Genomic DNA, 16,600 nt, shown 5'->3' with positions numbered 1-16,600 from the left:
TTGGATGCCAGACCGAGCAAACGTTTTGACGACCCATCCCGTAACAAGCCACACAAACACACAGCAGCTCAATATATGTGAGATTTGAGTGGCTCGTGTCCGGGAAAATGTCGGCTAAACGTGTACATCATTCGTTACCAGTCGGTCAATGTCCATAGCAGCACCCACATCTTTACGAAAGTAGGAAAAAGCCACTCACCCAAACACTGAATGAACATCTACTAATCCGTTCCTTTCTTTCGCTCGTTTCTCTCTTTCTACACAGGAAAACAGCGTCCCATTGTCCGGTGAACGGGTCGCACGGGGAACGATGTTACCCCGATGGAAAGTCTTCGTATCGCTCGTTACGATTGGTCTGCTGCTTGTACCATGTAAGTAATAAATTGGACACCCTGGGCTTTTTCCTTCCTCTAGCTTACTATCGTTTACATACATACACATTCGGGAGGGGAAATTACAGCAGTTTGGGTTTTTGGGTCATTTTCTGCTGTCAAGATGGTTAACCTTCAAGATGTTGGGTGACCGTAAGTTTTCGGCAAGGTAGAGAACGGTTTGATCAAAACAGCAAGCAAAAAAAACAACCTCCCAACGACAATTGCTGCACCATTTCCACTTCGGACCGGGGTCTAGTCAAGTCGACAGCATGTGTCAAGTAACGAAACCACCATTTGTGGTTAAGCTCATCGTTCGACCACGGGTTGCCACGGGCTGTACTTGTGGACCGCGGACGTGTGAGGTAACATAGTTGTTGGCAAATAAAGTGACAGGTTTATTATTGCCATTGTTGCATATTGTGTGCCCGATCGTTGCCTTGCGCTGGGGAAGATACGGTTTGCGTATGTTTTGCCGGGAGCTTAACATTTCGTTGACAAGTGGTGTCGCATGCTTGTGGGACGACGAGAGACAGATCAATCTTACCGGTGGTGGTGCGCGACGTGTCAAGTAGACGTTTTTGGTAAAGCTGGAAACACCGTACATACGGCCGTATGCTGCGGTTGGCAACCAGTTCCGGTGTGGCAATGTTAGTGTTTATTTGTTATGCTTTACGGAAGTCAAACGTCGGTTAGATGGCAAGGTGACAGGTTGGTGGGACCACACCATGAAATGGGAAGTTATTTCGTTGCGGTTTCATTTCATTCATACGTCCGCTCACCCATTTTTCCGCATTCGCTTTTAGTAGCGCGGGCGCGTGCAAGCCAGTTGTTATAGCTACATAAAGCCCACCGGACGAAGGAGTCATGACCCGCAAAAAAAGGTGCAAAGGAAACGGGCATCACACCAGACGTCTTTCGGGCCGATGGCCAAACGGGAAAAGTGGTGCATGTCATTCTCGTTGGTGAATTATTTACTTTGGCTTCGGGTACCCACTTACCCGAACCGCAATTCGTGATCGTTTGATTCGCTTTTTTCTCCCCCAAGGCACTGTGACTTGATGGCACCGATTGTGTGCCTGTGTCTGTGTGTGTCACTTTGTACTCTTTGAACGAGGGACAGACAGTTGTCCTGCGAATCTGTGAAATGTCACCTCCTGACGGGGGGGGGCCCTTGTGGCAACTGCTAGCAGAGCGGTAGGAGAAGGAAGATGAGTTGTGGGTTTGTGTCGTTGTTGTTTACCCCGGGTTACCTTGGAACTGCCGGTCGGTAGCAGCCCGTTCCTGCTGCGTTTTTTGACAAGCAGTCTTTCTTCGCAACGCTCGCATCGTTTCACACAAGTGGGAAGAAATTGAGGTGTACACAATGTGATTAGTTGAAGTGATTTTTCGTTTATTCGTTTTGCCGGGCATGATAAAGAGTGTACCGTATTTCGGGTATTTCGCCTGGAGGGTTACAAAGAGGATTGGATGTGTGCGTGTGTGTATGTTACCGGAACAATTTATCGCCATTCATGACAAGCCAAACGGGGAAAGCGTGTTGCACAGCAGGACGTACAAATCGCATTGACTGCGACACTACATCGCTCGCCAAACATTCGTTAGATGATTTTTTTTTCTATGTTAAAGTAACAGAGTAAAGTATTGTGTACAATATTATCAACACTTACTTTAAATTGGTTTCATTTTTTATTATTCACTATTTTTGTTTAATAAAATATTTAATTTAATTAAACGCCTTCTCTCTCGTGGTTCAAAAGGTGTGACATTGCACGTTATAATTTGTGAAACCAATTTATAGTAACGCAAAAAATTACTTGTTTCTAGTTTTTTTTGCGGTACTCTTGCTTGCCAAAAAGTTGTAAAACTATGTAAATAAATGTAAAAAAAATATAATCTTATTACAGTGTAACCTTTATCGTTCTGGTTTATTTTCCTTCCCCTGCTGCTGCTGTTACTATTACCGAATGAAGGTGGATAATAAAATCTTACATAAATTTTCACCTCCACAAGAATGATTGCGCAAAGGCCTAGAACGGTTCCAGCAGGTCATGGCTATGGTGTATTCATACCGGGCGCGAATAAAACTTACGTTACAAAATAAATAAGCAAAACCATCATTCCGATTCCGAGCGAAATGGTGAGTGTCGGGCAAAACCGTTTTGCCAGGTGTTTGCAAGATTTTGTGTCGCGCAGAAATCGGAAGGTCGCGCGCGTATTGTGCTTTTCCGACCCGTGAAGTCGGCATCGTTTGTCGGCTGCTTGGCAAATCCAATTTGTGCGAAAAGTTCTACCCTCACCGTACGTCCCAATGTGCAGCGATCCCTTGAGAAGGTGACGGATTACTGGCACGGTACGAAAGCCAACCGTTCGTTCCTTTTTGTTTTTCCTGAGAAAAGAAACAAAATCAGCTGACAGTAGAGTTGGGTGTTGTCGGAAAGGAGGGCAAAAGATAGGAAGATGTAGAATACAGCATACAGTGCTATTACCGATCCTTGACGCCGCCATTTTCGAGAAGCTACGTTGTGCGAAAGCTTTTGTCTACGCGCTTCGAAGGATGTTCGAGTCCTAGTACCGATGTCGATCGTTTTTTTGTCTACACTGCCTCATCTCACATGTCCAACCCTCTGATGAATGTCCCTTCCAAGTGTATGTAGCATAAATTTGATGATTCCGCTTGGGTAGGTCCGTTTCGGTTGGAACAATTTCATATTCAGTGGAAAGTTATGTTCAGCTGGGTTCTGTTTCAATTTTGCAAATTAAATTTACCTTCGTTCTTGGATTTAATACTCGGGCCCAAGTATGGATTAATTTGGGAAAAATATATGCCGTGTTGCCGGGAATCCGAACGGGTACGACGAAAAGCATTCAATTGTATCTGTCAGCGGTCACTTACCAAACGGCTAGTGCAAAATGATTTGTTCATTCAGATGAAGCATCTGGATGGCTGGATGAAGTTTGTTGTAACTTTTTGCAGAAAATTTTCATGCATGTTGATTGAAGTGGAATGAAAGGATTTCTCAGTTTTTTTTCCAATAAGCAAGAAATTAATAGTTACTTGCGATGTTTTCTGAAATATTTAATTTAAAGTTTTACAGTAACTAAAGCATTTGCTTGCGGTTTTAGTTATGCGGTGTTAGTTATGTGAGACAATTATAGTGTTATTCAAATGACATTAAAGAATTTACTTCAAATTGGGTTTAAACTGTTCGATTGCCTTAAGAAATGTATTGTAATCGAAGACATTATTCCTGAAGGTATGCTGTTTTCAAGTTTGTGTTTATCGTTCTTACTTTGTAAAAAAGCAGAAATAATAGATAAAAAATTACGATACGATACGAAATTTTGCCGAATAATGAGTAAATAGGTAAATAATAAAAAAACTAAAAAAATAAATAAATATTTCAAAAAATAGATAAATAATTAAATAAATAAATGAATAAATAAACAAATAAATAAATAAGTTAATAAATAAATAATTAGATCAATATAATCTCTGTTAAAAAGCCTGTGCTTTTAAAAGCTCTAACAACAAAAAACAAAGAAAATATCTGCTCTATTGCTCTATCATCTACACCTGGTATAAGTATTGTAATTAACCCCTGTTAAGAACAGTTTCGGATTTTTCTTAATCTTGCTTATATTTGTTTCTAAGTCTATGCCACTGGCGCTTTGCTTTAAGTTTAAATTAGGTATTAATTTGAAAAAAAAATTACCAACAGGGGGATGCATTCATTATTAGTGATACATTAAATAATTATAATTATCTACTTTTTTAAAGTTGGAATAATGTTTGTTCAAATGAATACAAAACGTAGGATCGGCAATTAGAACAGCACTTTGTGTTAATTTTCACTTACAGTAAACTTTCCATTTTACCTGTCCAAACTATGTGCTTTATTCGTTCTTAACTGTGACTGAACAATGTGCTTATTAGATATTTGTAGACACTTTATTTTTATCACGTACAGCAATCATCCTATTCCATTCCGCTACACACTTGTGTAGCTTTTCCATTTTGTTTACCCAAGAGATAGGAGGCAACATTGGCGAATGCTACTACAGTTACAGTTACCGCTACGCATCGTCTACCATTTGGAACTGGATTCTGACAGGGTGCAAACGGAAGTAACAAAAACCATCGTCCATGTGTGGTGACGATGAAAATGATGATGACGGTGATAACCACCAGCCATGAGCACAGTGGTCCGGATGGGTCATCAGGGATAGCTTTACTTGTTTTTTTTTGTGTGGTGGATATCGTCATACCGGAGAACGAACCTTACCGGACAGTGTCGTTTGTTTGCACACATTCTTCATACACGAGTTTACGACCAGTTGGACGACAGCAACGAGTACAGCATGGTAGCATGGTTCTTTATAAAAATTGCGAGATAATTTACCGTTTCGCTCTCATGCAACCATTCGTAAATTACGTATTTTATTGTTCAGGAATTAAAGATGTCGTGTTTGGTCATCTCTTGTAGAACAGTATTATTTTCATGTAACGTTGTCATATAAGTTTTCATTATTTGTTTTCTACTCCTTTGGACAAATATGTGAATTTGAAATTTTGTATACATGTTTTATTAGATTTACAACATGTAAATTGATTTCACATTCCAGTAAGTTAAATTTTTAAAGGTATGAAATTTGTGATGTTTCAATAATTGTAGCATTTCGTCAGTGAATGTGTGTTATCGCAATGAATTGAGAAAAACACACACAACAAATATGTTGAAATAATTTTATTTCATTTTTTCATCATCACAAGTTGTTCAACCGTTATGATATTTGGCCAAAATATGCCCAAGAAAACCCATATGTCACAGTAATGTTGCACTGCACCCATGAAGCAGTCGCACTTTTGGTGCAACAAAGCAAACAATAAAACTGACACAAATTGTAGAATTAAATTTAATTAAATCCCACAACTTACGCCACCTACCTGCAGAATATGTAACCCCCTTTGCCAACCTCCATCTGGTGTACACATCGGAAATACGAGCCAGCTTTATGAACAACACTACATCATACCGACCGTGACCAACGCATTCGGTGGTTGACGATGCTGGCACCAAAAACGTTTTCCGTTAGCCAGATGCACCCCAAAATAATATACTATTCGAAGGCACTGATGCATTTTCTGCCCGGTAACGCCCGCAACAGGGCGTCAGCTACCCACAACACTCCCTTTGCCCTTCTGCTTCTGGTACCACCACCAGCACCACAGACCGCTAGTGCATGTGGGTACGAAGCCTGTAACACTTTAGTTTTTAGCGCTTCACTTTGACCCGAAATAACGCCACCCGCCCGGGGGCTGTGGACGGTCGGGTTAGTATTTGGTAATGAAATGAAATGAAATACTTGATTCGCCCGGCTCCCGAAACACCGCAAGTTGAAGCTTTTTTTTGTTAACGGGCTCCCCGCTCAGCGAACCGCAATTGGCGAACGAAAGTGGTGAGGCACATCTGATAGAAAACAGCGTAATTTTATCTACCCGCGTCCAGACTTTGTGGCAAAAACGGTTCCTAACTATTATGCCGCCACCCGCCAGCGAAAGTTGGCCAGCGGTGGTTAGTTTTTTTTTGTTCCAGTGAAGTTGTTTGATAATGGGACAGGGTATTGAGAAGGCTAATGAAACTACATTGACTGTTGGTGGTAGTAGCAGTAGGTAGATGTTTTAATTAGTATGTAGCGCACGTCTCGATGTTAATTAACCAAATGATGGAACAGAATAAAAGCCGATTGGCAATATAATGTTTTTTTGTTCTTATATAAGTTGCCAGGATGATTTTAGATAAGTATCGATTTAGTTTAAGGTAGTTTTTTGTATAGAAATTTTAAAATCACAGAGCGCATTGAAATATTACTAAGGTATTGGATAGATTGTGGCCAATTATTTAGTAATATTCAATTCAATTCAATTCAATTCAATTCAATTAATTTATTGCAGTATGTCGGCCGTACGGCTACACATAAAATACTTACACTAACTTAAAACATAATATATGACTAAAAACTAAACCTAAAACATAGACAAGACGGGAAGTACATGAGAGTAAACACAACAGAAGCTCAATGGCCAGGATGGAGAGGCTAAAAGGGAAATCTAAGGCGGCAACGAAAGGAGAATAAAGGGAAGTGAAAGTCAAATAAGTGGGAAGAGGAGTTAAACGATCGCAAAGCAAGCAACAATGGGTTGGAACGACCTGCTGCAGTGCGACGTCTGGGGATAATTAAGGGAGGACGAATACGGAGTGAACGATTATGAAGATAGAGGTAGATCGAGTAGAGCAACATTGGTGAATCTATACAATCGAGCAAGAGGGAAGCAACAAATAAGGATTGGGCCTGAGAACGGCGATTCTCGAGGGAGTCGATACCGTGCAGCCGACACCTGGACTCATAATTGGGCAGGGCAGCAGAGGAACCACCCAGAAATTTGCGAACTACAAACCTGGTGAAGGATCACTGCACCCGTTCAATGCGCTCAATATGAATCCGAGAAGTCGGGGCCCGAGCTACAGAGCAATACTTCAACAACGATCTAACCAGCGAGTAGAACAGTGCCTTCAAATACAAGAGATCAGAAAAATCTCGAGCAATGCGCTTTATGATGCCGAGCGTTTTCCCTGCACGCCACGGAATTAATATGAGGCCTCACGGTGAGATATAGTAATATAGTTTCTATACATAAGAAAAAGATAAGCTTGAAATCAAAGAGTTATAGAACCAATTTTAGGGTTGAAAGTCGTTTTCCTGATGCTTTTAATAATGCATTATCCCATTTTTAGAAGAAATAGTTGAAAATCCCTTTCACTTTTGCTAACTCTTTATGTTGTGAAGAAAACGACTTAAAGCTTTTGTTGGTCTCCTAACAGTCCAGAAGCCACAAATTAGTCTTTATTTTTTCGGTCGTTTTATATGAAGCAGAGTCGAAAGAGTGGTGAAAATTCTAAGGGTCCTTTTTATCTTAAGGATATGCGCCATGGATGCGGGTTTGTTTCTCTACTATTTAACTTGTCGCTAGAGAGGACCATCTGCGCATCGAGAGTGGAAAATGTTGGTATCGTCTTCTACAAACCAGTCAAACCTGGTCCTAGCATAACGCTGAGATCGTTGATCGACGAAAAATTGCCCCTACATGATCAGCACCGACATCAACATTAATGTTGATATACGTTATTCAGAGTAAACTTCTTTAAAAACAACTTTCACAACAGTAGAACGCCTCCTATAGGGCTCTAAAACATTTACTTCGCCCAATCTTCCAAGCTATTTGTGAAGTTGTGGAAAAAATTGTCGACTGAACCTTCCATATTCTTCGTTGGTCGATGTGAAAAATATTTAGCGGACAGATTTAGGCCACTAAATATTAATAACGTGTCAAATGTAAGTATGAGACAAAACTATGAACTGTCAATTTCCAACGTGTGTAAGGTCTTTAACGTCTTTATACTTGGTCTTATAATCGACTGTGTTGCTATAATACACAGTAACTTACTATACTATTTTTTACCACATACCAAAATTGCTACGAATTTATTCTAGAATGTTGTTCCAGAAAGGATTTGATACTAGTTCAGTTATGTGAAAACTTTTCTCAAACGCACGTCATTTTTTTCTATCAAACCCACTATCATGATTTCTTTTTCTGATACAAAACAATCGCTATAAAATCCATAAATGCACTTTTCCAACAAAATGACCTCCCATGACCCGTGCAGCATTTTTTGTGTGTGTCAAAGAGCAAACGTTTTCCAAAAAAAAAGTTGTCCTTCAAGATGCTAGTGTAGAATATAGTTTCCGCTTCCGGATTGTTTCATACCCATACTTTCAAAATGGGCACAAGTTTACCCACTGTTGGCGTTACGATTTAACCATCTTCATGAGAATACGCGTGTGCAACCGGGCATACAAATGCGGAATCGGTTCGAAACGGTTGAAAGTTAGAATTTTATTTATTTCTCTTTCTTCCTTCCGGTGTCTTGGTCCGGAGTCGGTAGGTTCGGTTCGGCCTCAACTTCCGACGATTGTGATGGTGTGCATGTGAAAGCTGCAGTGAACTTTTCTCTCCCCCCCCCCCCCCCCGTATCGGTCACTGGCAGTGCAATCCGAGCAGGCGAAAGCAAACAGAAGGCAAATATTCAGATTCTAATTTCCTGCCTTTCCATCGCAGATACAAGCGCGCGTGGTCTCATCTTGGCAGAAAGGAAGACGGATCAATTCTTTGAACTTTGCTTTGCCGTTCATGTTTTGAGAAAGTTTGCTAGTGAATGGTATTGATGATATCCAGAATGGGGGTGTTGTGTTCTGGACTTTTTGCGCTGTGTTGACTGCTTATGCAATGCGATCTGTGTCCATAGTTTGCAGAGAGAATATCTTTATTGAAAGTTCGAAGGGACTGTTGGTATATGTTTGAAAAGAATTATTTTTAAAAATTTTACCTTAACAATTTTTGGCAAAAATTGGTCTGTTTTCTGAATTACAAAGTAAAATATTGCATATGAATGTATGAAATAGAGCAACATCACCTCTTATCAATATTACGTGTTGTTAACCGTTTATTTACAATTCATAGCCCGCCTAATGTAGGAATCGTTAAAAATCTTCATCAATATTCATTAGATTAGCATCGAATGAATCAAACATTTCTCACTGCCTTTGCTGTTGTTGCCGATGTGAACGAATATCGGAAGCAATATATATCTCATCTCCACATGTGAATCGATCGAGCCCATTGAACCACGTGATTTTGGTCTCATTAATTCAGTGTATCTCCTTTTCGTGTGAGCGAGAAGAAAAAACAAGCATAAAAAAGGTTGTCAGGCTCACATCAATCCCCAATCAGGCTGCTTTTTTACGCTTCCCTCATGCCTGTTGAAGACTTTGGTACAGGAGCTCGCACCAATCGACAAAATTTGTACAATAGTGAAAAGAAAAGTAGAAAGTAAAACACATCATTAGCACGATCAAAAGGCAAACAATGTGTAACGTTCGTCGTCCAAGAATAGGCTGTATGGATTCTGCGCAGCTTGTGTATGTGTTTTTTTCCGATCCGTGTATGGGGTGCTCCTTCGTTTACTAATGGCCTTTCCCTGGCCACTGTTAAATGGCTCTCAAAGGCAGTCGGAAGGCAAACAGAAGGTGCCCGTTGGCTGCAACATCACGCATTCCACTTGAGGCCTTTTGGGAATTCTCCAAAACAATAGGGAAAGAGAATAAAAGGTGGAGGGGTAACAGAAGACGTATGACAAGGTGGAAAACGCACATCATTCAAGTGAATTGGAAAAATGTTTTCCCAGTGTTCCAATCAGCGTACGAAGCAATGTTGTCACGAAACGGACTGTGCGCTTGGATTGATCTTTGTTCCTTTTTTTGCTCGCAGTCGTTACAGTGAGGGTTGTTTGTGTGTGTGGGTGGGTGGTTGATAAATCCCTATAAATGGTAAAAATAGAATTCAACCGTGTAAAAGATTTGGGGATACTTTTTGCGACAGCTCTTTAAACATTTCCTTGTGATTGATCCTTGGGAGCAATTGTTGATTGAGCTTACTTTAGTTGTGTTTTTGCATAAATATTTTAAGAAATTATTTAAATTGTTTATTTTCTTTCATTCAAACATTCAAAGCAATCGTAACTTTATTTCTGATATCAAATCTTCTAATTGTGTGACCTCTTCTAATGATGCAATCTTCTGTCCTATTAATCTTGTAACTGCTTGAATGGACCAGAACTGTATGCTTTCCGTCAGGTGCCAATATCACCAGTCAGTAGTTCAGATTAATCAGCTAAAAGCAGCAGCAGCAGCAAGGTGTAACGTAAGTCGATTGAACTTTTCACCTTCCCATTGCTGGTGGAACTGCGGAACGCTGGCACCGGTTCGCATTCAATTATCACCCAAGCCGTAAATTGGTGCGACGTTTTGTTTTTACGACGGTGCCGTTGCCTCCGTGCGACATCGTGGCGCACAGCGGAAAGAGCAATAAATTCTGAGCATCCTTTCGGTGTTGCACGGGAAGCCACGGAAGCAGCACCTGTTTTCTGCTGTTTGTCGCTTCACGCATCAATAGAAATGGCAAGCCTGTCCCTTTTCCATCCAACTTTTAGTTGGGGGTGAAAACCCCCGAAATGAACCAACAGAATGATTGGTTTTTCAGATCGATGAGCATCCAGCACATTGGGTTGTGTAAAGTTATGGTCATGATTTCGTGGAGTTTATCCACGAAAAATAATAACACTTTTTCCCAAGACGATCGTTGACGTTCGATTTGCACATTGTGTCTGGGAGACGGAACAAAAAAGGAAGTTAATGGAGAACGGTATCGTTGTTGTTGTTTCTTTTTCGCTCCCCAATTCGTCAGCATTGGTATTGGAACAGGTTCGAAAACCGTGGCTAATGTCAAATAATGTCACCAGCATGCCGGCAATCTGTCGCCGATCGCACATGGAACTTTTGGCAGTAAACTTTAGCCATTAAACCATGCCGGAACCATCGCACCATCGGAAGGCAACCCCAGAGCGCATCGTTCGCATCGTGTGTATGTGTGGCTGGGGGTCGCTTTTTTATCTGGTTCTACCATTTCGTTAGTGTCGTAAATTTGTTAACACACGACGAATGGCACAGGTGTCTGAGAGCTTTCATAAACGGATGTTTCCTTTATTAGGGATATTACTGCTGGGTAATAGTTATTATGGTATCGTTTGCGTAGATGTTCATCTTCCAGAGTGGGCAGTAATATTCGTTGCATGCACAAGATGTCACTCCAAGAAACTAGGTCGCACATAACCCCTATTAGAAAATTTTGTTGAGACAAACAAATGGTTGTTTTTGAACAGTTTTATCAATCTTCGGATTAGCTATGAATGGGGCTGGCTGATGTTATAGGTGTTAGCAGCTTTCACACGATATGAATAATGCCATTTGAACCGCTTCAAAGACTTATAATGCTACGTCGATATGGTAGACTGATGTTTAAAAAAATATTAAAGCAGGAAAACATATTAAAGTAGATTCTTGATCTGATCAATCAGGCGTCTTCTTTGATTCGAGCGTTACTAAAGTGTTATTTAATAACAAAATATACGTTTTTTGTCCATAAAAATAATGACAAATGAAAAAGAATGATGCAATCGACTGTTGGCTAAATAAATTAAGTTTACCAGAAAAAAAAGCTTATGGTAAATAGTTGATCTGATCTACCAGGCGTCTCTATGAACCCCAGAATTAAAAAAAATTTACTTAGTAACAAATTATACATTTTTTATGCTTAAAATACTAATAAACGAACACTAATGCTACTACAGACTGCTGGTTAAACAAATTAAGTTAATCAGAAAAACAGCTTATGGTGGGTACTTGATCTGATCAACCAGGCGTCTCCATGTACGCCCACTTTACTAAATTATTTATTGTTAACAAATTGTACATTTTTTGTTCATAATGAAAGACGAAAAATAATTAAACGATGGACTAAAGGTAAAACGGCTAAAGTCTGAAACACGACCCCCCCCACTCACGGTCACTCATCTGCGTGTCAATTTTTCGTACAGGGTGGTTCGGAGACTATGCAATGTGGCTTGAATTTGATTTTTTTTACAATCACTATTAAATTGTAAGAAGGTTTTCGCATAGTGAAAAGTGATTTATTCATCGAGGAACCAAGTTCCATACGCTATTTGTGAAACCGTAAAATTTTCCTCATTTTTGGCCCAACTTTGCCCCATAGCTCCGCCGGTATCCAAGATATCGCCAAACTTTCTCCTGGCCATGGCTAGATGGCACTTGTGACTACATTTCGTCCACGCACCACTAATCGCTACCATGTCTGTGGCCGGAGCTATTCGCGAAAGCTCCAACGGATTGCCAATCTTTGACCTGTGGTCGATAGATGGCACCAATTGCTACATTTTCTTCTTCGACGGCCATGCCCTCAGGTGTCTGTGTCTCGAAACATAATTAAAAAAACACGCAACCGATTTCGAACCACCCTGCACGAAAAAAAGTCACTCAAATGAGTGCCCGTGAGTGGGGGGGTCGTGTTTCAGACTTTAGCCGGTAAAACAAATTTAGGTAACCAGAAAAACCCGTATAGTGTATTCAGGATCTGATCAATCAGGCTTCTCCATTATGTACAGTGTTACTAAACAACATTGGGTCTAAAGTGTTATTTAATTGCAAATTACACATTTTTGTTCATAAAAATAATGATAAACGAAAAATAATGATACGATAAACTGATGCTAAATTATGGTAGATTCTGGATCTGATCAACCAGGCGTCTCCATGAAGTCGAGCGTTATTAAAGTTTTACTTAGTAACAATTATACACTTTTTGTTCGTAAGAGTAATGTTTTAAACTGTGGTCGTACTGAATAAGAACGTTCGACTTTTATTTTGCTAATTGCTTAATATTGCCTCCGATATCAAATTTCATTTTTTAATTCATAACATTTTGTCGAACATTCTGCCTATATTTCAAATAACAAATGTATCGTAGTTTTTATGATACTGCTTAGTTATGAAATGAAACATTGAAGTGAAAATTATTATTTTACAATGTAATTAACTTGTTTTAACAAACAAATTTTGACTAACGAATGAATCGTAATCGACAGAAACTTACGTTGTATTAGTTACAGAAACTTACGTTGTAATAGTTGTATTAGTTGATCCTTATCTTCAAAACTGACAAATGTACGTATGCGTCTTACGACAAACCACTATCAAAACGTATGGATGTTCACATCAAACAATCAAAAATTTTGAACATCTACCTTACCATCAGATAAGGTCAATTTTCTGGCGCACATCCCCAAACAAGCGGAAAACATAACATGAGAAGTAGCCAAAGTTTTTCTCATTAAAACTCTGCCCAAAACGGGAAGAAAGGGAGAAGAGAATGGGGAAAACTTTTCCACGCCTGTTGGATTCCGAATGCGGTCGAATGGGTGGTTTATTTCATTCGGGGTAGGCTTAGGACGTTAAGAGTTAAAATACGAGCGGAGCACACCTTGAGCAAGGCAGTGGAAAACTCTTGCCTCGTTGACTTTGAACTCGAATATTTGCTTAACGGTGTATTTTGTGTTGTTGTGCTTTTCTGTTTGTTGTTCCATTCTAGCCGGCGTTCACTGTTTCCGACTGATTGGCTCACCTTACTTTTCAATGTAAGTTTTGAGTTGGTTGAAGTTTTGCTGTTTCACCGAACTTTTGAAACGAAGCGAAGGATCAGCCAGGGCCAAGGAACCGTAACACATCGGGTATGAGTGCGGGAAAAAATATGTATATATCATCAAAGCTCTTTAAATGGAAAGTTTTGGCGTTCAATTTACCGTTTAGCGTATTTTGTAACATAAAAACGTTTCAAACGCTACGTTCTCGCGTTCGAGTTCGCCAAAGGGAAAGCAAACGAACGAAACTAAAGGTGGAGTGTCTTGCTTCTAGAAAGCGGCAAGAAGTTGCTGAACAAGCCGTATTTTTCGGGTCAAAGGTAATACGTTTCCCACCGCTTTCAGCTTGTAGCGCCGCGTGAAACCGACCAGTCACGGGAAGTGAAAAATTCCTTCACATAAATTGTACGCCATGCGAAATATCGCCGCCTTCACCCTCCTATTTTTGCTCGCTTCAGTTCTAGCAGCGGAAGCGTGTGTGTTTGTAATGGGTACACTCAAGACGGTGGTGGCAGCAACAGAACCAGTCTCCAGCGTTGTAGTGCCATAAGCTGTCGTAGAGGTGAAGTGCTGTTACACGAACATTTTTCTTCCATTTTCAAACCGATAGGGAGAGAAAAGCAGCAGGAAAAAAGGGAATCATTTACATGGGATCAAAGTTATGCAAAAAATATTACGCTTGCTTGCAAATTACCTTCCGCTCGCGCTACGGTGACCTTTTCCATTTCGGACCGTCTACGCTTTCTGTGGTCCTTACGAGCATGTATACACACACACACACACACATGGCTACAAATTCGTGTACCTTGGTTGGTTCGAGTATGTGGGCTAATTGTTTGCCTCACCGCACATTGGAGGATGTCACTCACTCACTCGAGCAAGCTTCTGCCAGAGTTGTTTCAGTATTTTCTCTTAATCGGTTGAATTCGTTAGCAGTACGGAAATTAGGAAAAACGTCATTTATTACGTTGACAAAAATTTTTTTAAGCTTGAATATACCATCAGACAGCTAAATTATGTTTGCGGTTTATTTGGACCTTTTCGTATATTTTCATGTTTTTGAACTATTGAGCAGATTGGCAAGCTAAATAGATATGTGTTTATCAAACGAGATAAATTAATGAAAATCTCTTACTTCATATTTAACTAGACACCTTGGAGGAATGCCTGTTAGAAATGAGTCTGAGTATATTTAAAAAAGGTTAAATCTAATTCAGTTTATCAGTTTGTCGAAGATACATTTGATATGAAATATTATTATCAGAGCTTAAGTATATAATCAACTGCAATATAACACTCAATAGATGTTAAAAGATCTTGCTTACAGCTAGACAACTGTCACCTTTTTAATGTTTTTCATGGAAACAAAAAAATAGATAAATATATCCGACGAGTGGTTTTGTTTTTGTAAATTCTAAGTACCACCTGTAGTTAAGCGACGTTAGTATAAATTGCATAGAAAGTGATAAACGAAAATAAAAAAAAACACACATATAATTTACTGCATTTCAACCAGCACTTCTGCAAGCGCAAGTGCAAACAAGTGGAATAAAATCACAAGACACAATGTGCTAAAACACACGTTCCGAGCATTTGAAGAACTTGCCTCGGAAGGCGGATATAAAAAAAAGTTACATACATATACACACATGCTATGTACATGCAAGAGATAATAAAAAAGGATTTCACACACCACACGCGCCATTTCCGTGCACACCGAAACCGTACACACCAATATAGCGATGGAGACGCCTGGTAGTTTTTGTTAACATTTTCTGAGCACATGAGTGTGTGTATGTGAATGGTTTTTTTTTCTCGGTATTTTGGACTAAAAGTGGTATTGCTAGGAAAAATGCACGTCACTGTGCTTATTTCACACCCGAACCATGTCGGTAACGAGTGTGGCCAGAAAAGTGTTCCTGTTTCTTATGTCCCGTGGCCGTTGCCGTGGTAATGGCGTTCTGGGTTTCGCGCTTCAGCAAGCATTCATTCGAAACACACACTTATAGTTTTGGTGTTCGTTTAGCGAAATATGATGTCTATCCCGGGGTATGTTTTATTTCCTACACGGTCTACACTAGTCCTGGGTGCTAGTGCTCAAGAAGCTGCTGCCAAGAGGAGTTTAATTCTTTTGCAAAGTAAAAAAGAAAAATGGAAAATAAAGAAAGCCGTCGTAGGTGCAGATGTTTGTGATGGGAATTTTTTTTTGTTGCCTGTTTCGTTTTCTAACAGCCGTAGCACTAAAATACACTCAGAATATTTCCGGCGAGTGGATATTTTCGACACCGTACCCGAAGTGTGTCGAAATGGTGGAGACTAAAAAAGTACGGTGAAGACCCGGTCGCAACGTTGGCATGACACAGGATGGAATGAAATTAATAATTTCGTTCGTACATTATTCACTCGCTTTTCACGAAGAACAAAACGATTATCTGAATGGTAGTGCAGTGCAGTGTGATTTATTATCTACATTTCTGGGTATGTAGGAATGCTTTGGACGCGACATTTCAAGCATACAATCAAGTTCTTTTTTTTAAAATTCCCGTAAGGACGGCGAGGTCGTATGTCTTCGCGTACAATCAATTAATAGGCTTTCAATTTGACGTTCGTTGCCCTGCTTCTTTTGCTGAAGTATGAACATTGTGAAGGATGCTTGATTATTTTTAAGACACATTGGGCGTTGTGTTTTTGTTCTGTTTTGTTTCTTGAGATAAAGAGATATTCTCTCGAGACAGATAATTAAATCTAAGTATAGCGCTACTTAAGGTTTGAATTAAAATAAATTATTTTTAAATACCCACTGAATAACTGAAAGAAAATATTGTTTTCGTTTGTATTTAAAATGACACACTGAAATTATTAGTAATGATAGTACTTTCGCCTAAAAGTGTAAATATTCTACATCACGTTAAAATTATAATGGAAATAAAAATGCATAAAAATACGAATTTTGGCATACTACTTATCGAAACTCGGTGAAAAACAATGAGATTTCACTATCGTTAAGGTGAATATAATTGGGTAGTCCCGGTGGTGTATGTGATAAACAGCGCCGTT

At 39.7% G+C, this 16,600-nt stretch overlaps 2 protein-coding genes across 10 annotated transcripts in view; one reads left to right on the top strand and one right to left on the bottom strand.

The window, feature by feature from the left end:
* LOC125761714 (probable proline--tRNA ligase, mitochondrial) overlaps positions 1 to 16,600 on the bottom strand; it is a 289,722-nt gene that overhangs the window by 135,676 nt on the left and 137,446 nt on the right. The window lies entirely within an intron of this gene.
* LOC125761688 (cadherin-87A) overlaps positions 1 to 16,600 on the top strand; it is a 159,327-nt gene that overhangs the window by 91,044 nt on the left and 51,683 nt on the right. For all 9 annotated transcript variants that reach the window (XM_049423116.1, XM_049423115.1, XM_049423114.1 and 6 more), the window contains one exon: positions 266 to 371. In XM_049423116.1, coding sequence (XP_049279073.1) covers positions 311 to 371 — 61 coding nt within the window. In that variant the 5' untranslated portion in view covers positions 266 to 310. The remainder of the gene's footprint in view (positions 1 to 265; positions 372 to 16,600) is intronic.

The sequence above is a fragment of the Anopheles funestus genome, chromosome 2RL, assembly GCF_943734845.2.
Source record: "Anopheles funestus chromosome 2RL, idAnoFuneDA-416_04, whole genome shotgun sequence".
Taxonomy (NCBI): Eukaryota; Metazoa; Arthropoda; class Insecta; order Diptera; family Culicidae; genus Anopheles; species Anopheles funestus.
The sequence above is the reverse complement of the archived record's forward strand: the minus strand, read 5'-3'. Positions and strand labels throughout refer to the sequence as shown.